Genomic DNA, 20,865 nt, shown 5'->3' with positions numbered 1-20,865 from the left:
TCTCAGACTTTTGGACCGGGGAAACACTTAACAAAGATTTAAAAAATTAAAATAAGATATTTGATTCATATATTTTCATACTGTATTTGAATATGCCATCATTAAAACATTTATCAACGAAACCTATTATGAAGTGTTTCCTTTCAAAGAACCATCAGCACTTGACTCACCGACACATTCGTTCGCCTCTCTGGCCGTCGCGCGCTGCCACGGCCGGTCGTAGTGGAACGGCTTACACCTGTCACACTCCGGTCCCGCCGTGTTGTGCTTGCACTCACACACTAGGTTCCCTTCCCGGTCCTTTACGCACTTCGACGCGTGACCGTTACACTTGCAGCGACCGCCGACCTGCAGGTCAGACACCGCGTAAAAATACGAGTCCCTGGCGAGCTCCGAGTCATCCTCATTCTCATCCCCGAACGTGTGCAGCCGGTTGAAGGTCACTTTGATATCGGTGGCCGTGACCCAGTCCTGCAGGACGGGAGAGTTGTCGAAGTCATGCGCGGAAGGTCTGCCATCCAGCGTGCTGAATGCGATGAGCCCACCTGTTAACGGCTGCATGTCCGTGTGAGAGTCCGTGCAGATCGCTTCCTGCTCGTTCTGCTTGGTGATCGCAGCTTTGCTCGGCTTGTTGTACATTTTCTTGCACTGGGTTGAGTAGAACTGAAAAGGCACCCAGGTTTTCCCATAATCCATGGACTTGAGGATGGCCATGGATTCAGGACGAGGAGAGCAGAACTGGAGGCTCACATATGTCACCTCGAACTTCTTCCCCAGGGACAGCGTCAAAGTCACATTTTGGGGGTATTGCACGTAGTTCTCCGATTGCCAACAGGTGAGGTTGTGAGGGTTGTTGAGGTCTGTGAGATACGCAGGTGGATGGGTCTTCTTGGGGTCCGTGGCGTCGCAGATGTTGCAGTCCCTCGATCTTTCCTCGCCCTTCTCGGTCACCACGCAGTACCGCGACGCCGGGGTGCCGCAGGTGCTGGAGACGCGCACGTCCTTTCCGAACGCGGAGTTCACAAAGTCGGGGATGCAGCGTCTGGGGTTGCCGTTCTCGTCGTAACACGGGTCCGGAGGAGAGGATTGAGCCGCGAACATACTCATTCCGTATCCACCACGACCACCAGCCACCATCGCGGTGATGGACACCATGGAGACACAAGTTACCAAAATCCTTAACATTGCAACCCCTGGTCCTCAGTGTCCCTGAAACTGCACTGAACAGAAAAGAATCGTTTTTTGCATGTAAAAAAGGACTAGTTTTGCAATGCAATATGCAATCTAGCATGGAGTTTCCTACATCCTATGTTGAAAGTGTGTGAAAGATTTGTGCGTAATTATAGGCGACTTTTCTTAAAGACAAATCCACAAAGTGCACTATACCTCAGAGAGACTGCTTTATTCGGGTGGAGAAGTATGTCAAACCCCTCTAAAAAAGAAATTATAGGGTTCTCTCCCTTTCTTTTCTCTCTCCCGGATATGTTGTAATCTCTTTCTCACTTTCAACCAAAATGAAACAGAAAACCTGCTATTACTTTCCAAGTCTCCCTTTCTTCCTCTACCTAACTCACTCACACCTCTGCCTCTCTGTGACTGAGTGTCGCAGCTCAGCCCTTCTCTCTTTCTGCTGCTCTGCCTGTATTCAATAGGAAGGGGGTTCAGTCATTCACCATTCTTTCTGTGCGCCTGCATGAGTAAAGCGCTTTATTGCCCTGTGTGCAAGCACAATGGAATTCTGGTCTAGTTGCTGTCTAGTTGCATTTTGAGTTATTGGTAATTATAGGGTAACGTTCGACTACTTTCAGTCTTGAACATTTCCAACTTAAACCGTTTTATTTATGCGCGATGACACCAGTTTTGTGGAGAGCATTTTTAGGAATGCAATTTGAAAGCACGCAGACCAAATTATTGAACAAAAATGTATATTTTTTTAAGTTCTTGTGAAAAGGTGCAAAGTAGAATTTCCCCTTAATAACACTTTTTTTGTCAATTTGTAGATGGGGATTAAAAAGTCAGTGTTGGGGACAACAAGCGCGAAATAGAGAAATTCTGCCAAATGTCAACATCTGAAATTCTGAAAAAAGAATTAAAGTGACACAATAAAACGTCTTGATCTGTGTTCTTTTCCTTACAACTAAATGAAAAAGTAATTAACGTTATTTTTTATTTAATACCGTATAGAACAACATTTCCCATAAATAAGAACCAAAACAGCAGCCAATATATACTGCAACAAATCCTAAGGTAAAAAAAAATTTAAAGGATGGATGGATGGACATACAGATTGACAGATGTTCTTGACAAACTTTTACATTGCATGCAAAATAGAACTTTTCAGCTACACAATTGCAAAGTTATATAGCCTACATTGAGTTATAAACCCTAACCCTTTTTACAGAATGTTCCGTTTAATCTTTGAAAACGGAAAAAAATAGCATATGCACATCATACATGTACATTAAATTCCAGACGCAGTTCTGATTACGCAACTCTTGACCACCCACCGTGCCCAGTTGTTCATTCACGGTTCCTCACAATAAAGAAACAACGACACCGTGTGGTAGAGTGGAGAAAAGTCCGATCAACAGCTAATCACTAGACTAGAGGTCTCTTCACTTACCTTTATACGAGAATAAAGTAGCCTAGTCTACTTACTTTACTTACTTTTACAAATTTTCTAATAGCTAGCTTGTAAAATTAATCTACTCTGGATAACATTTAATATTCGGCTTCTCCCAACTTTTTACTTGTTTTACTTGTTTTACTTGTTTTAAATGCCCGGTGGGCCAACGTGCTTTTTGGGCCGATACAGATCATTCTTTAAAAAAAATCTAAAAAATTTTGTGCCGGTGTAATGCACTGGACAAAAAACGTCAGCGTAGGTTTTTTTTTTAACAGACCGACCCATGAAACACGTAGATCAGCGGCCCATTGGTTCTTTTCTTGATTGGCACTAGGCTGGTCCAATCACATCTTTAAACTCCTCCCTCTTTGTGCTCTCAGCGCGCGTGCAGTGTCAGTGTGTATCTGTCAAAATTGTCAGACATGGAGAAGAAACGCAAGGAATGTGCAGAGAAATAGCGTGAAAAAATGAAACGGGCCCTTCAAGTGTCTGATGATGATATTGAGGAGGATCAGGAGAGAATGAGTGAGTGTAGAGAACTGTGGTAAGCAGAACTAGGCAACTTTCAGAACACTGGGGCGATGAGTGAGGAACCCATTACCCAGTTACGCATTATTTACACATCGGCATAGTTGAAGATTACGCATTTTACTAGAATTGTAATGAGACGCGTTTGTAAACCATGTTTTCCGCCAAAACAAAAGATCATGTGTTTATCTCTTTCAGGCATAGAAATTAGAAGGCTACAAAACTAAGTATGAAAGTCGCTTTTATTTTTCAGTGCATTTGTTTTACAATAAATGGCTATTACTGTCATGGGATTAATATTATAACTAGTATTATGTAGTAGTGTAATGCAGACAGACACTATATCACAGCTAAAAGAGTTTTGAGTTTTTCTTTGTTCAATTTGAACACTGCTAATGGGTTGGAGCTCTTAATTTTTTTTTAACTCTCAAAGTGCACCAGATTGATGAGTTTAACATTAAAAAGCAAACATTTTTCTTAGGGGGGGCTCCCCCGAACCCCCCTAAAGGGACAGAGGTCCACCCACCACAGATTAACCAAAAATCCTGTGTCAAACACTGGTATTGCTATGCCAATGCAGCTTATAGCTTGTTTTAGGATTCATCATTGTGGAGTAGTTTGATTGTATTTTACTATTAGTAATAATTTAATCTATTAACTCTTACTGATTCCTACTCACTCATTACATGGCATTAGTGGTTTTAATAGGAGTACATATTCAGGGGCGTGAAAAGATCGCTTGTGTTTATGATTATATGTAGTGTGCCAGTCTGGGTCAAAATGCCCAGGCCCGGCGGGCCGATTTTTAGTCCCAGTCCAGCCCTGATTATTGGCGTCATTATGTGTTCAAGTACAGCTCCACTGAAAGCCACAAGACCACAGGCAACCTTAAAGTCACCATGAAATCAAAGTTGACACTTCTTATTATTTTTATATTTATGTGTCTTCGTAATGTTTAATCCCACTCTTTTAACAACATCTGTTCTCTGATGATGTGTTTACTGACACGAGGGCGGGACAACCTGTCACTAAGGCTACATCACAGAAATAGCAAACCACAACCATCCAATCAATTCCTTGTGGACAAAATCAAGCCCCGCCCTATATTTGTTCTTGTCCAAGACGCTGTTTCACTCAGATATAGGCCTACGTCACAATAGGGAAGTAAAGGCCATCACAACTTCCGTTTTTATGCCTACTTTAAAAAAGCAACAAATTCATAAGCAGAGAATCTTCTAAAAGCACTAAATTGGATCACATGTGTTCTTTGTGTTTCCTGGCAACAGATGAATGTATTTATTTATTTATTTTATCCTGCATGTAATTTTTTCTTGCCACTGTCCTTGGTGCTGAAGTCACGGACAAACTGGAATAATATCATCATCACAGATCTCAGAGAAATAGCAGGTTTTCCATCATTACCAAAGATTTGTCTTAATATTCAAATAGGCTACTAAGACTGAGGTTCACTGAAACTGCGGCCCTCTTACACGTCATTATACAGACTCTATTTTAGTACTGATGTGTCGTGGGTTGCTTCCCACTTGTGTGTTATAAGACGACTTCAGTTTTTTCCATCAGTACTGGGCTTCATTCGATTCACGTAGGCACAATGGATTTTTATGACAACTGGCCTATATGACTCACACATGTGAAGAGCATGAATACAGAATACAGGTCATTTTAAAACCACTGAAATAAGGAAATGCATGTGCATGCAAGGCAGTGTCCGGTTTCTCATGTCCTCTTTTACATCAGAAAAGGTTAATGTGGCAAATTTACTTCTTATTTTACCTCTTTGGTGGTAATGTCATAACTCTGCCTACTTCAGGTGGAAGTTATTTGTTACTTAGTGCAAATAGTGTTTAGTTCCCATGTGCTATGAATGGATTTTTAAGAGCAGGAGCTGGTATTGTGGTTGTCATTGTAAAAAAAAAAAAAAAATGCACGATATGGTTATCCATCAAGCAGCTTATCATCTTGGTTTGGGGTGAAATGAGAATTAAAAGCTACATGTGAGGTGTTCTCTAAGTGCAAAGCAGGGTTGTGGTATAGAATAGGAAGTACACTGTTTCCTCACATACAAAGAGAGCTGTGTGTGCAAATATAACTGTGTACAAAATGTTTTCCCTTTTATGTACATCTGACTCGTGTATAGGGGGGTTTGCCGAGTCTGTAATCTTAGAAAGCAGATATGCATATTGGATTGGTTATCCAAAAATTATATTTTATTATTATTTTTTAGATATTTATTTAAACATTAGCCTATATGTGGCATTTTTTCATTGAAATTTATTGTTATTTTTTATTTTATTGATTTATATTATTCATTTGAGAAAAGTTATTTATCTAGTTTAGCCTATTTATTTACTTAGGCTGTTTTTATTTATTTGAGTAGAGTTCCTCATTTAGTTTATTTATTTATTTGAAAAGAGTTCCTTATGTACGTCATTTCTCAAAATGTTATCAGTCGATCAAATGATTTCAAAGACGTTATTTATTTGCTTTGTTAATTGTAATGGGAGTGCTCTAATGGGAAGTGACGTGATCGATGTGGGCGGGGCTATACAAACGCTGAGCTCATCGAGATGGTCCTCACTGCAGAACACGAGTTTCCAGGGGGCGGGGTTGGATCCAGATCTAACTCCTCCCACTATATGTACTTCGGTGAGTTGCAGCCCGTGGTCACCAACGTTTGCTCTTAGGAATGTACGTCTACATTTGATTAAAGTCGAGAAAGATTCATAATTTAGTGTCCGCCTGTAATTAATGATCACAGTTAAATATGGGTTAAAGTTATGACAGTGATACCTTTTGATAACGCCAAGACATGTCCGCTAACCATTAACATTAAAAGGTAACGTTAGTGCGAAGGTGTATAACTCTGCAGAGGTGGCCTATCTAGTTAGCTAAATTAATGAGCTTTAGAAAATACGCCTGGTGTTTTCATAGTTCTGCCAAATCTGTGCTGAGGATGAATGAGTAATTTTGAATGTCCTGTGGTTTCCCTCTAATGTTGGTGTTATGCTGTGTGTGCTTATGATGTCTTCCTAATGTGGTTTTCCGTAGGTTTTGCCTTCAAAGTTTCCCTACTGTCTTCAAAATGTCTGTTTTACCTTGTGTGTTTATAAACTTTTTTTGCGCTGGTATGCATTTTGCATGCATTTATGTAAGTGAGATGCTCTTATGTTATGTAGGCTAAATTAGATGCACCGATTACAATTTTCTAAGCCGATTCCGATTTCCGATTTTTCATGAGTTTGACCTGCCGATACCGATTTTAGCCGATTCCGATTTCATTTTTTCTAACCACTTTACAGCAAACACAAATATGTATTTTCTATCTTTTCTTTAAAAGAACATTTTACATAGAACATAGAACATTTTTTGAACAAATTAAATAAAATAAAACTATATAAATTATTACTCCTGGTGTGGGAAATTCACACATATCTAAATGCAGAGTTATGGTATGGAAGAACCATTTTCATTTCCATATATTCAGCTAAAAAAAAGTGATATATTTACTTATTTACGAAACTAAACTTCTGTATGAAAACAGGTAATGGCAATAAAATAATATATAAATAGCAAATAAAAATAAAATAAATATTGCCTTGCGGTATAAAGATGTTTCTCAAACACACACACACACACACACACACACACACACACACACAGCCTATTGCAATCACTTGTACATCAATGGCAAGTTTTATTTCGCAAACAGTTCTTCTCTCATCTGCCACATTTCCAGCCAGGCTAAACAATCACTTTAATTGAGCGCGAGCAGCGCAGCAAAAATAGACTGCACCGAAACCCCGCTTCACTGCTGCTCACGCGACGCTCCTGCTCGACGCTCACGCGCTGCTCCTGCTCTCGGTGTGAATGCACTCATTGATAAACATGCACGCCGGGGGAAAAAACCCCCTGCGCTGCTCATGGTTGCCGTGTGAAACGGCCATAATTCAAGAGGTTTCCTACATGTGCGTTCTATGTGCACGTGTGATGCTGATTTTGCGCGATGTTAATCATGTGGCGCCCGAGTGCATTTGACCGGCAAAAAAAAAAATCGGCATAATGTCAGACTGACCGATCATGGCCGATCACGTGAAAATCGGCCGATTCCGATCACCAGCCGATCAATCGGTGTATCTCTATAAATTAAGTCAGATGCCCTTGTGAAATCATTTATAAGTATAAAATTAGTGCCGCTATAATTTAGTCACTTACAGTTGCATAATCAGTGGAAAAAACACACATATTTTCTATTTGATTTTGAACTTGATTTAATATTACTCAAATAAAAGTAGAAGTGCCTGCTTATTAATATATCTAAGTATTTGAAGTCAAAGTGCATGTGGACTAGGCTACTGATAGGGTCAAAGGATCAGCCAATCAAAGAATACACTTTTTAAAGATATATTTCTTGCATGTAACAAGGAATCACAGGCTTTTCAGGGAAGATGAAATGTAAGAATTTTTTATAATTGTTTTGTTTATGTTTTGGAGTAACATTAAATGTTTCTCCAAATGAAAAAAAAAATAGATTAAAATACTTGGCTATTGCCCACCACTATACGTAATTAAAGGTGCACAATGTACAAACTACAGTGTCTTTAACTTTTTAAAACGTTATTAAATAGTCAAAAGAACAACTATCTCTAGTTACGACTCAATGCGGAAACGATTGAGCAACAGCACGAGGGTTGGGAGTCTGACGACCAATCAAAATGCAGTGGAAGGAGATCCAGCTCCGCCCCCTGGTCTTGTGTACTGCAGTGAGGTGCGCTCATCTGTCATCCGTAAAGTGTGAATGAACTAAAGCGAAGACAAGCACGAGGGGTAGGTCGATTGAAAATGTTCTGTGAATTTTCATAACTAGCTTTTTGTGAATCTCATGGCAAAAAAATCTGCTTCCTATGAACTTCGGTTATGTTGTCACGGTTATTATAACTTTCATTCTTATGTGTTGTGTATAGTATGAAACTTTTAAGATCCAAAGTATGAGAAGAGTTAAAATAATAACGATGCAAATGTATTTATTTATTTTTGTTTGTTTTTTTGCCTCAGTCAAGATGCTTTACATGGTGTCAACGTAATAGATCTAAACAATCTTGCTGATTATTGTTGACATTTTAATATAGTGATTCAAAATATATGCTATTAGGCCTATAACACTTACGCTTAAAGTATATTTATATAGCCTATTTATGTAAAAGAACAAGTGTTGCTCACAATCATTTTTGAATCTCTCGTTCAGAGAAAATTAAGAAAGAAGTATAACAAATACATTACACAAGATTTTTAAAAAGAAGTCTAATTAATATATAGACATGACTGATTAAGTGTGGTAACTGACACAATGTGGTATAACTTTATTTTTGTATTGTTGTTACATATGTTACTTGTAGTTGCTATAGTAATAAATTATGCATAATTACATGCAACTAACCCTAATCCAAATGCAGATCCTAACCCTATAGTAAAAGTGTAACCCAAAATGTTAAATATAAACAACTCCAAATCAAAACTGGACCAAGTTTATGAACCTTAAACACAGTCATCGTGTAGGGTCATTTAGGTTGGTCAAGGTGTAGGAGACATTTTTAACATTGTCGTTAATAAGTAAGGAAAGATGAAATTTAAATATTATATGACTTTCCGACTGAAACTACAGTAGGTTCAGATGTTTGAAAACCCCGTGTGGGTAATTCTTTAAACCACGGTTGTCATCATTCTGTTTCTGTAAAGATTTAATTGGCCAGTAATGTAAAACCAGAATGACCACATCCTTTTTTGATGAATGTCTGAATGTGCTGAAAGTTATTTATTAGTTTGTTTGTTTTTTCCAGAAACTCGTTGTCAGGGGTCATCTACATAAGTTGGGCCAGTAAACCATCAGTATTGGTTATGAATGCTATCATACAGTCAGATCACACTCTGGATCAGTATATCTCATGTTACTGATTGTTCCCTTTTCTTTGCAAGATCAAACAGGGGTGAAGCTCAGGTTTTGGTCTCTGTAAAATAGTGTTTTATTTGCACAATAAAGGAGATAAAAACACAGTATGTGTGACGAGCATGAGGTTTTGAGTGAAGTGGGCCTGTCTGGACAAAAGGCAAAAATAAAATGACAGTGCTAAAAATATATCCGCTTAGCTTCATTTAGCCACACATTGGTGTGGCAGGAAACCAGCTGAGTCTAGTCTTCAATGTGAGAGAGAAAGACAGCATTTGAATATCTTGGCAGTGAAGAGCCTGTTTCTTCCTTTTATCACAGGCAGGCGTTCACACAGATGATCAGACTGAGGAAAAGAGACTTCCTTATGAGCAAGATTGTTGTCAAGATTATTCAAATACCTTCTGCTCTCCCTCGAGGACTGGGATTATCACATTTTCACTGTTCCTTATAGGAACAGCAGTTTTATGCATGGCAGGTAGGCTTGTGTAATGTAAATTTACTGTGTATTTCTGTTTTGCTCATAATTGTTTGTGTGGATAATACAATAATAAGCAAAGAATCATTTATTAAAATGTACAGTTTTTAGGGATAGGATGAAAGCAGCAGCATTTGTTTCAGTCTTATTATAAAAAATAAAATAAAAAAAAAGTTTGTTTAGTGCAGTTGTTCTTAGTTAGCTAACGTTATGGCAATGTTATGAACAAACATTCTTCCAGTAACATTAATAGAATGTTTCGTTCAAAGTTATCTGGTCTTTAATGGTGTTCTCAAAACATTAGCACTAAAACTTTATCTATGCATCATTCATAAAGCGTTGTTTTTTTTCTTTTCTGAATCGTTTCAGTTAGATGTTTGTCTAATGTATTTTAAAAGTTACTACTTGTTTTGGAACGTTCAGAGAACTTTCAAAAGTAACGTTCCCATAATGTTTGAAGATTTATAAAATAGAAGAATGTTCCCTTAACATGTGCAAGAGGGGGAAAAAAAGTTTTTAGAGAACGTTCAGAGAACATTCAGAATATTTTTTTCCCAAAACTTACTCTAAGAACATATTTTTGTTAGCTGAAGTGGCAACCCAACACAAGGCCAAAATTGTTTAGTATAGAAAAGTAACGTTTAAATCACAAGTTTATTAATTTTACGATATTACGATGTGCTAGCCCAACACATGGAACAAACACTTGGTTAAGTATTGTATCAGCATTATTCATATTTTCAAATGTTGAATTAATTTGTGGAAACGGGCAACACATCCTTTGACGTGAATTACTAAAGATACTGGAGGTGTTTTCTTCTTACTTTTAAAAGTTGCCTATTTATTTTGCCATCCTATGTAAGATTATACGATTAATTGCATTTTATTATTGTATTTGACATTGTCTTTTCCCTGCTGTCCTATAAGAACAAATCTGCGGCCTGTTTCTGAGTTGCGACTCACCAGTCGAGAACCGCTGGTTTACTGCATGTTAAGCACATTCATTTGTAAAACACAAATATGAGATTATGTCTAACACATGATTTATGAGAAGTAACAACATTTCTCTCGCAGCATTTTCACCCCTTTGAAATCTGCTTCCTGTGCCGAGAACTGTGGGGTCTTTTCTGCATCCGTGTTGTGCTCTCTAAATATACAAACTGTAACCTCAATCCAGGAAATGCAATATATTTATGTGTGTATGCGCTCACACGAAAGTGTGTTCTCTTTATTTTGTGCTTGCAGACATGAAGAACCCTCAATGACATGTGGATATTATCTGAGCTGTGAACCCCACCATGGAAGAAACATGTACTAAAACACTCTTTTCTAACACTTGCTTTTCTGTTATAAACTCACTTCCATTTTATACATTACGTTAGTTTTATTATTGCACGCAAACATCTGAAGGCTTGATTTGATTTCAGTTGTATTTTATAGTTTTAATTTCAATTATTTTAACATAGTACAATATTTATTTAGTGGTGTGTATGCAATAGTACTACCACATATTACTGTAGTACTTAACTATAATGTATTATTCAAGTTTGCTTATATATCACATAAATTCTTTAGAACTTTCTATTCATCAAAAGAATCCTTACTAAATCTATCACCACGGTTTCCAAATATGAAGCAGCACAACTGTTTTAAACATTGATAATAATAAGAAATGTTTCATGAGCATCAAATCATCATATTAGAATGATTTCTGAAGGATCATGTGACACTAAGGACTGAAGAAATGATGCTGCAAATTCAGCTTTGAATCACAGAAATAAATTAAATTTTAAAATATAGTCAAATAGATAACGGCTTAGTTTAAATTGAAATAATATCTCACAATATTACTGTTTTTACTATATTTTTAATTGAATAAATGCAGCCTTGGTGAGCATGAGAGACTTCTTTCAAAAACATTCAGAAATCTTACCGACCACAAACTTTTGAAGGGTAGTGTACTGTATATATTTACACGTTTCATTTCTTATTAGTCTAAATCTGCTAATGGATGACTGAAGTGTTCAAACATCTGTATTGTTGATGTTTCATGAGGTTGTGCGAACTGTTTTGCAGTCGGTGGCGTCTCCTCAGTCGTGGAGTCTAGTCTCTACCACAATGTCCATTCAATCCTCAGAGAACTGGACTGTGAACCTCAAGCTGGATCAGCCTGCAACAAAGGTACCGACGCTGTTCTAACAATCTAAACTAATAGGTAATACAAATCTATGCATGTTAAATCCCCAAAATGTGCCTTGAGATTAGGGCTGCACGATATTGAAGAAAAGTGCGATCTGCGATAATTCATTAAATAATGCAATATTCGATATGCGATACGATAATGCTTAAAGTGTGTAAAATAAACTGAAATTATCTTTAAAATATATTTTAAAATTACGTTTTTCACATTCACAGTAGCATAAGAAGGCTTATTTTAACATCAGTGTAAACCAAGGGGTTTAGGGTTTCAGGAAGGCCTACATTAGGTATAATGTAATCAATAAATTAATTTATTGATTAATAATCAAATAATAATAATCAAATTGATTATTAATAATCAATTTGTAAAAATACAATGTAATTTTTGAATTTATACAAAAATACAATAATCAAATGTAATAATACTATGTATTAATCAATACAAATAATCAAATGTAAAAATAAAGCACTGCTTAGTTTTCACTGTATGAATGAAATCTATACTGATTCTTATTAAAGCTACAAAAATGATTCAGCCAAGACCAGTGAGTGATTTTCTCTTTGTCTTTTATTCATGACCCCAGTTATTACAAGCTGTTGCGATATGCATATTGCGTTATATACATTTGCGATATTTCGATAATTTCGATATATTGTGCAGCCCCAATTGAGATATCATGCGTTTCACCCTGAATGATCCATGCTATTTCCTTGTCCAAGATGTGAAGATTAACCCTCTGCATTTTACCTCAAAACTATAATATATAATAATTTCTAATGTTTTTATTCCATCCAAATAGTGTATTCTGGGTTTGGGTTTCCTTTTGGTTATTTCGGAACCGAATCATAACATTTGTGGAACCTTCTTTTGACGTAGTATTTTTATAACCAAAAATACACAATGTTTATATACAATTCACAATCAAATAAAAACAGGACATACACATAGAATTATGGGAAAGGTTCATTGGTAATTGCCTATGATGACTTTTCGCAGTGGACATCATCATGCTTCAGAGGTTTAATGAAAACTGTTCCAAACCTAAGCATTTTTGAAGACTTTTCTCGCAGCTCAATATTATAGTTGATGCTAATCACATCTGAAAAGGCCAAAAAAGTATACGATTTAAGTGTATATGTTATGTTGTTTTGAATAGGTATGTTGAGATGGACTCTCCATAACAGGGTGGACAGAAACCCATCTATCAGTGTCCCTCTAGTGAGGGTTCTGATAAAAGAGCTCGAAAAGGTTTGTTTCTTTAAAGTTAAATATTCAATTCAATTCAATTCAAATTTATTTGTATAGTGCTTTTCACAATAGACATTGTCTCAAAGCAGCTTTACAGAAAGTGCATTTCGGAAATGTACATAGAAAAATACAGTCAGTTAATCATGTATTAATTTAGGGCATAACATATCGCCGGCGTTGAGTCGTCTCTTCACAGGCGTCGAGTCGTCTCATCTCAGGTGTTGGGGCATCTGACTAGCGTCCCGAGATAACAGCAGAAAGGCAGATGGGAAATAATTAGCATAGCTGATGTTCATAATGTTAATGCTTTCGAACTGATTCAGCAGTAGTATTAAAGGTAAGCATTAAGTGAATGCTTGGTTAAAGAGATGCGTCTTTAATCTAGTTTTAGACTGGGACAGCGAGTCTGAGTCTCGAACAATATCAGGAAGGCTATTCCAGAGTTTAGGAGCTAAATGTGAGAACGCCCTCCCTCCTTTAGTGGACTTAGATATCCTAGGAATGACCAGAAGCCTCGAATTTAATGATCTTAAAGAGCGCGATGGATTGTATGGCGATAGAAGGTCTGTTAAATACACAGGAGCTAAACCATTTAGGGCTTTATAGGTCAGTAGGAATACTTTGTAATTTATACGTAACTTAATAGGTAACCAGTGTAGAGATGATAAAATTGGTGTTATATGATCATATTTTCTTGACCTAGTAAGAACTCTAGCGGCTGCATTTTGCACTAACTGTAGCTTGTTTATTGAGGATGCAGGACAACCAGCTAATAAAGCATTACAGTAATCTATTCTCGATGTCATGAATGCATGAATTAGCTTTTCTGCATCAGAAACAGATAGCATGTTATGTAGCTTAGCAATGTTTCTAAGGTGGAAAAAGGCTGTTCTTGTAATATATGAAATATGATTTTCGAAAGTCAAATTGTGGTCTAGTATAACACCCAGGTCTTTTACTGTAGTGGATAAAGTAACAGGACATCCTTCTAAATTAAAGTTGTATTGTAAGGGATTTTGTATGTACTTTTTTGGACGAATAAGTAATACCTCCGTTTTATCTGAATTTAATAGCAGGAAATTACACGTCATCCAGCATTTTATATCATTTAGACACTCTGTCAATTTAGTCGTGCAATTTTCACTGTGAATGATGATCTGATTATTTCTCTCCTTTTTATATGATTTCTTCCAGGCGGAGAGAATCGATTCCAAGATTCGCATCATTCCTTTACTTCACACACTTGCCTACACAGTCCTACAGGTCAGATTTCTGTGAATGCTTTTGTTTGTTATGTTATTGTTTCCAGTCAGTGATGTGGAATGCATCTGCAAGCAGGTTCCTGGCAGATGTGTTATTGTAGGAACAGTTCCTTGTTGCTTAACTGGAAATCAACATGGTTGGATTGTTTTTTAGCCATGTGCGATGCATGTTGCTCATCAGATTCTCTGCTTTATTTCAGTCTGTATTTATTCCAGAAGACCTCTACCAAAGGATGTACATTTGCCTGAAAAGTTTAGTTACATTACCTGTACCTTACTGTGCAGTTGCACTCAACTATGCAAGACAGATGAAAATGGAACAAATTGCACCAGGTAGTTACATTAAGGCATGGGATGCTGTCTATGTATCGAACTAATTGTTAAACTGAGGTTTTGGAGTGTTTTTCAGTTTCATTTTTGGTAACATTGTTACTAGCATACACTCATTCAACCCCGTTTGGTTTGCATGGGTATTTCTTACTTAACCACCATTGGTGCAACTGTAACTCATGCGAGGAGATGGCAAGTTTGGATGTAGTTAATCTAAATCATATTTACGGCATTTAAAAGATGTACCAAAAAGAAAATATGGACTCAGATACAGTTGTGGTCAGAATTAATGGCACCCCTGGTAAATAGGATCAAAAATGTCTGTAAAAAATAAACCTGCATTGTTTATTCTTTTGATCATTCATTCAAAAAAAGTGCAAAAATCGAACCTTTCATTGAAGTAAAATCATTTAAACTTGGGGGGGAAACCACATTATGAAATAAATGTTTTTCTCCAAAACACGTTGGCCATAATTTTTGTCACCCTTTTATTCAATACTTTTTGCAACCTCCTTTTTCCAAGATAACAGCTCTGAGTCTTCTCCTATAATGCCAGATGATTTTGGAGAACACCTGACCAGAGATCAGAGACCATTCCTCCATACAGAATCTCTCCAGATCCTGCAGATTCCCAGATATATGTTGGCGCTTCTTCTCTTCAGTTCACTCCACTCATCAGGTCAAGGAACTGGGACGGTCATAGCAGAAGCTTCATTTTGTGTTCCGTAACACATTTTTGTGTTGATTTTGATGTTTGTTTTGGATCGTTGTCCTGATGGAAGATCCAAACACGGCCCATTATACGATTTCTAGCAGAAGCCTTTAGGTTTTGATTTTTTATCTGTTGATATTTGATAGAATCCACGTTGCCATGTATCTGAACAAGAAGTACAGGACCTCCAGCAAAAAATATGCCTACAACAATAAAGATCCATCGGTATATTAAATTGTACACATGGGGTACTCCTTATCCTTGTGTGCACCAAACCCATCTAACGTGTTCGCTGGCAAAAATATATATTTTTTTGTTTCATCTGACCACAGAACCCTGTGTCGTTTAAAGTTCCAGTCATTTTGACAACTGAATTTGCTGGAGTTTGTTTTTGGAGGAGCGAGGAGGCTTTTTCTTTTTTTTTTTCTTTTTTTTTGGGGGGTAGGCTTCTGACCCCCAAGACTCAACTAATCTCTGCAATTCTCCATCTATGATGGAGAGTATTTGGCCACTCAAACGTTCCTCCTCACCGTGCATTAAGACATTACAGACACACGTCCTCTTCCTGGCAGATTCGTAACATCTTTAGTTGATTGGAACTTCTTAATTATTGCCCAGATGGTCAAAATGGGGATTTTCAATTCTTTAGCTATTTTCTCACAGCCACTTTCTATTTTGTGATGCTCAACAATCTTTTGCTGCACATCAGAACTATATTCTTTGGTTTTACTCATTGTGATGATGATTAAGGGAAATTTGGCCTTTGTGTTTCCTCATATTTAAATTCCTGTGAAACAAGAAGTCATAGCCTATTCACCCTGGTGTGCTAAAAAAAGATAAATATTAATGGGAAAATACTTCAGAAATTCTAGGGGTGGCAATAATTGTGGTCAACATGTTTTGGTGAAAAACATTTATTTCATAATGTGATTTACCCCCCCCCCCCCCCCCCCTCCCCTCTTTCAATTATTTTTCTTCAATGAAAGGTTTGAAATTTTTTGAATGAAAGATCAAATGGATAAACAATGTAGATTTATTTTTTACAGCCATTTTTGATCATATTTACCAGGGGTGCCATTAATTCTGACCACAACTGTATTTGCTTTCCGATAGCTACTTCATATGTGTATTTCTTTCTGTGGAAATCCCATCCTGCAGCAGCTTTCAAAGTGCTGTTTTCAATCTGTTCCAGGAATACTGTTTCAGAGAAGAGTCATTGCTGAACACAGCCTACGTAATGATCTTTATCCACTTCATGAGAAGTAAGATGATGCCTGTATATTAATATTCCTGTACTTTTTTATACACTACCGTTCAAAAGTTTGGGGTCGGTACGATTTTTTATTTTGAATGAATTAATACCTTTATTCAGAAACGATGCATTTAATGGGTCAAAAGTGACAGTGAAGACTTTGAATTTAACTCTGATGAATAGCTATTTAAATCCTACCCATGTGATCTGCCCACATTGGTTAGTAAGTCATACCATCGTGACTCATTTATGATTTTGTCACACTTTTTTACATTACATTCTAAGAAATGCCACCTCATTTGTAGTATGCATTCCTCTTTTTATTTCAGGCATATGAAATTAAAGTGTTTCAGTGCCTTTTTACAAGAGGGAAGTTTTAGTGATTAATTGTTTTTATTTGTAAATGCACTTTATGGTCTTAATATTCACTGTGTGTAACTCTCTGTGTTTCTTTGATCAGGGTGTTTGTGTTCATAGATCCCGCTGTTTTTCCTCTGTCTCTGCTGAATGCACTCAAGGTGGACGTGGAGTCTGTGAACACTGATGGTGGAGACCCGTTGATCTGCAAACGCAGGGTTTTACTGCACACAGTGATAGCTGGATTAGGAAAGCAGTGCCATGTTGACCGGCTCGCACATGCTCTAGAGGTTTGTGTGCGATTAAAAACATCTGTAGAGCATCACTATATATTTACAACACATCCCATGGGATTTCAAATGATTACATTTATATATACTGTACTGTTCAAAACTTTAGAGTCTGTAATATTTTTTGAAAGACGTCTCTTATGCTCACCAAGGCTGCATTTATATGATCAATAATACAGTAAAAAAGTATTTTCAGCATCATTCCTACAGTCTTCAGTGTCACATGATCCTTCAAAAATCATTCTAAAATGCTGATTTGATGCTCAAGAAACATTTCTAATAATTATGTTGAAGTTGTAGAAACCATGACACATTTTTTAGGATTCTTTTATGATTATAGTTAAAAATAACAGCATTTATTTTTAATAGATTTTTGTAACAATGTAGAAGTCTTTACTGTCACTTTTGACCAATTACATGCTTGCAAATGAAAAGTTTATTTAAATAGAAAAACTCATTGGTTCCAAACCTTTGGGATAATAACAACAATATCTATTGGGATGGGTGCTTATATATATACAGTGTACAGGCCGCCATGCTATGGTTTCGTAGGATTCTTGAAAACGTGAAGAGTCTGTTGGTTTATTTGTATAGGTTGTATAGTATTTACAGTCATTACGTTCCTGTGTATATTGCGTGAATGACGGGTGGTTGGGCAGATATTGTGTTTTGCGGTAGGTGGTATGCCATACGGAACCGTTGCCACTGAAACTGCATATTAACGCACCAGTGGGGCTCGACAGCCTTAGTCAAACGGGTTGGTACGTATGGTTGGGTTGCGGAGAGATTGTTAGATTGTGCTTAGGTCTCAGCAGCAGGAGGGAGGTAAAGGTCAGTAAGCTGGGCTGAGTTGAGTGGGGGACGGAGGGGGGTGACTCTGGGACGCCAGAGTCACTGTCGATCCCTCTTGAGGTGTCGTGGGCTAGTCGACGAAACACTGAGGACGGAAGGTGCCCACTTGAAGACCCTAGAGATGTTCCCTACTCCGCTCAATCCAGAGGGTTGTTATGGGGGGACCGCACTGTGGTTGCAGCCGTTGTGTGTGCTGACGCGCAAATACACTGCAGCTATTAACACCAGACAGAAGGAAATTCACGTCACCAGATGGAAAGAAGCGCAAATTGATGGAGAAGCATAGGTTACTGTAAAGCTACGTCTTAGTTGGTGATTATCTTGGCGAAAGCCGTGTACAAATCAGCATGAAGTTTTAACATCTACTCTCGTGTAATGGAAATCATATATATATATATATATAATCAGGTTTAAACCTTTTTATCCTCTGAGACGTACATAAAGTATTTAATGAAAAACTATACTCTAAAGCAGGGGTTATTAATCTATTAAATTATAATTAAATTAGATTAAAATAAACAAATAAAATGTTTGAATAATAAAAATAAATACAAATTTGATCAAAGTTTGGCATTTAACAGTATATTACTAGTGACTATACAAAATATACAATAATGTAGCTTAATAGAAACTAATTTTAGATTTATAATATAAAATTTTCGGTGTATAAGTGTTTATAAAAGATAGATACCTTTCAGGATGGGGGTCCCTCACACGAGGATGCTCATATTTGAGGGCCCTTGGCATCTAAAAGATTGAAATATCCTGCTCTAAAGAACACTATGGCCCAGATTTTAGTGTTAAAAACAGGATTTAATCAGGATTTACTAAAGACATGCAGTGAAAAATAAGCGCTGATAGGCATGGTCAGGGTTATTTTTGCAGATGAAATTATTGCATATGCATTTGTAGTTTTTTGAGTTTCACTTTCAGACTAAATTTATGGGAGGAGAGTCTTTAAAGGTGACATATAATGCCCCTTTCCACAATATGTAAATGGATGTCCCCTATCATACATGTAAATGTATGATGTAAATGTATGGTGTCTGTGAAGTTTCTGCTCAAAATACCCCACAGATCATGTATTATAGCTTGTCAAATTTGCCCCTTTTTGAGTGTGAGCAAAAACGCGCCTTTTTGTGTTTGGCCCTTTAATTGCAAATGAGCTGCTGCTCCGCCACCTCCGTTCAGAAGACGGCCGATCCTTTACACAAGCTTCAGATACTCTGGCAATAACGAAATACCCGAATAATCTCTCTCATCCAAAATCTCAGAAATAACCAGTAGTGGACTACAGCCTTAGGAGAGACTCAAGAAGAGGTTGCTACTTTTAGACACACCTGGACGTTTCTGAATGGTTATTGGATACATTTATGTAGTTGTTGTGGAGTTACATTGATTCATCTCATTGACTTGCATGTACAGTCATGTTTATCTTTTACACAAGTTGACACAGTTCCCTTAGGTCTTTATAAGACAGCTGTGGCATTTTTGGTCTAATCGAGCACTGTGCAGCCAACGACAGAACAGTTTACATGCTTTGCACGAACTTTTGCCATTGAGTTAGAACTGGTTACACTGTTGTTGCTTGCGTAAACCAAATGGCGGCGCCGTGGGTGTAAACGTGCAGATTAAGGGGCGGTAATATTATAATAACAGGGTTTGTAAATCCTTGAAAATGCTTGAATTTTGATGTTGTGTCAAGGTTTGAAAAGTGCTTAAATTTAGAATAAAATGCTTGAAATTGTAACTGTATTTCTTTCACAACAAATACATATCTGACTGAATAGTTTGTTTATTAAATGGAGAAGTAAAATGTAGCCCTTAACAGAGCAATTTGCGCTACCTGGCCAGAGCAAAAGTAGGCAGAGTTTTCATTTTGATTTCCGCGCTTGTTTGGATGCTCCGTTTTTATAGAGATTGCAAATGTGACGTCATCGTGACGTATTACCAGTGGTGAACGCAAAGCATTTTGGGAATCCGCGGCACAAACAGAAGGTGCCAGACTTGATTGCATGAAGTGAAGAACGCAGTGTTCAAGATGCCGTCTACCTGCTGTGTTATAAACTGCAATAGTCCTTCTTGCACAGTTTTGAAAACGAACGTTAGAGGTTGTTTTAAAGACATGTTTGTGTTTGCTCGTAGACAGCCACTCTGAAGCGGTCAGAGGCGATTCTAAAAGATTCAAAAAGTCGAGACAGGACCTATCGTCAAAATTCTACCCACCGCTCTAACTTAGTTCATCCAAAACAAACTAGAAAATAGACTCAACGTGCTAAATACCTGATTTATCCTTTAAGAATGGATCAATAAATTTGTTTTCCTTAATTAACCCTAACTTTATTCATGCTTTTATCCAAAGCGACATACAATTGCTATATTTCAGAGGTCGCACGCCTCTGGAACAACTAGGGGTTAAGTGTCTTGCTCAGGGACACATTGGTGTCTCGCAGTGGATTCGAAACCGGGTCTCTCACACCAAAGGCATGTGTAATATCCACTGCGTAACCCACAGACTGTTTTGAAATGGGGTTGGTGACAGTTGTAGGTTACAGCTTGACAAGAGTTTAGAGTGTGAAAAAAGCACAATGTTGTGTTTTATTGCGACTGTAAGTTACACAAATATAAGTAAACACTTTGCAGTTTGAATGATAATCTCTATGAACAAAATTACAGAGTATGTTTTTATGTTTCCACTGTTCGATCGCGCCCGCCTCTCTCTCTCTCTCTCTCTCTCACACACACACACACACACACACACACACACA

At 37.4% G+C, this 20,865-nt stretch overlaps 2 protein-coding genes across 7 annotated transcripts in view; one reads left to right on the top strand and one right to left on the bottom strand.

Annotated features, from left to right (window-relative positions):
* Positions 1-1,598, bottom strand: part of ntn1b (netrin 1b) — a 69,381-nt gene extending 67,783 nt beyond the window's left edge. The window contains exons 1-2 of one of the 3 annotated variants that reach the window (XM_077211912.1): positions 1,387-1,598; positions 171-1,220 (exon numbers count right to left, since the gene is read on the bottom strand). In XM_077211912.1, the coding sequence (XP_077068027.1) occupies positions 171-1,185 (1,015 nt within the window). In that variant the 5' untranslated portion in view covers positions 1,186-1,220; positions 1,387-1,598. Of the gene's footprint in view, positions 1-170 lie in introns of all 3 variants that reach the window. The other 2 variants (XM_077211913.1, XM_077211911.1) reach the window with 2 other exon arrangements.
* A 1,406-nt stretch (positions 1,599-3,004) lies between these two features.
* Positions 3,005-20,865, top strand: part of pik3r6b (phosphoinositide-3-kinase, regulatory subunit 6b) — a 33,885-nt gene continuing 16,024 nt past the window's right edge. The window contains exons 1-9 of one of the 4 annotated variants that reach the window (XM_077211905.1): positions 3,005-3,170; positions 9,438-9,594; positions 10,840-10,905; positions 11,671-11,775; positions 12,951-13,042; positions 14,237-14,305; positions 14,505-14,637; positions 16,539-16,608; positions 17,059-17,245. In XM_077211905.1, the coding sequence (XP_077068020.1) occupies positions 10,893-10,905; positions 11,671-11,775; positions 12,951-13,042; positions 14,237-14,305; positions 14,505-14,637; positions 16,539-16,608; positions 17,059-17,245 (669 nt within the window). In that variant the 5' untranslated portion in view covers positions 3,005-3,170; positions 9,438-9,594; positions 10,840-10,892. Of the gene's footprint in view, positions 3,171-7,912; positions 8,000-9,437; positions 9,595-10,837; positions 10,906-11,670; positions 11,776-12,950; positions 13,043-14,236; positions 14,306-14,504; positions 14,638-16,538; positions 16,609-17,058; positions 17,246-20,865 lie in introns of those variants that run through there. The other 3 variants (XM_077211906.1, XM_077211904.1, XM_077211907.1) reach the window with 3 other exon arrangements.

The sequence above is a fragment of the Siphateles boraxobius genome, unplaced genomic scaffold (assembly GCF_051911475.1).
Source record: "Siphateles boraxobius isolate OS27281-9 unplaced genomic scaffold, OSU_SipBor_1 66, whole genome shotgun sequence".
Lineage (NCBI taxonomy): Eukaryota > Metazoa > Chordata > Actinopteri > Cypriniformes > Leuciscidae > Siphateles > Siphateles boraxobius.
The sequence above is the reverse complement of the archived record's forward strand: the minus strand, read 5'-3'. Positions and strand labels throughout refer to the sequence as shown.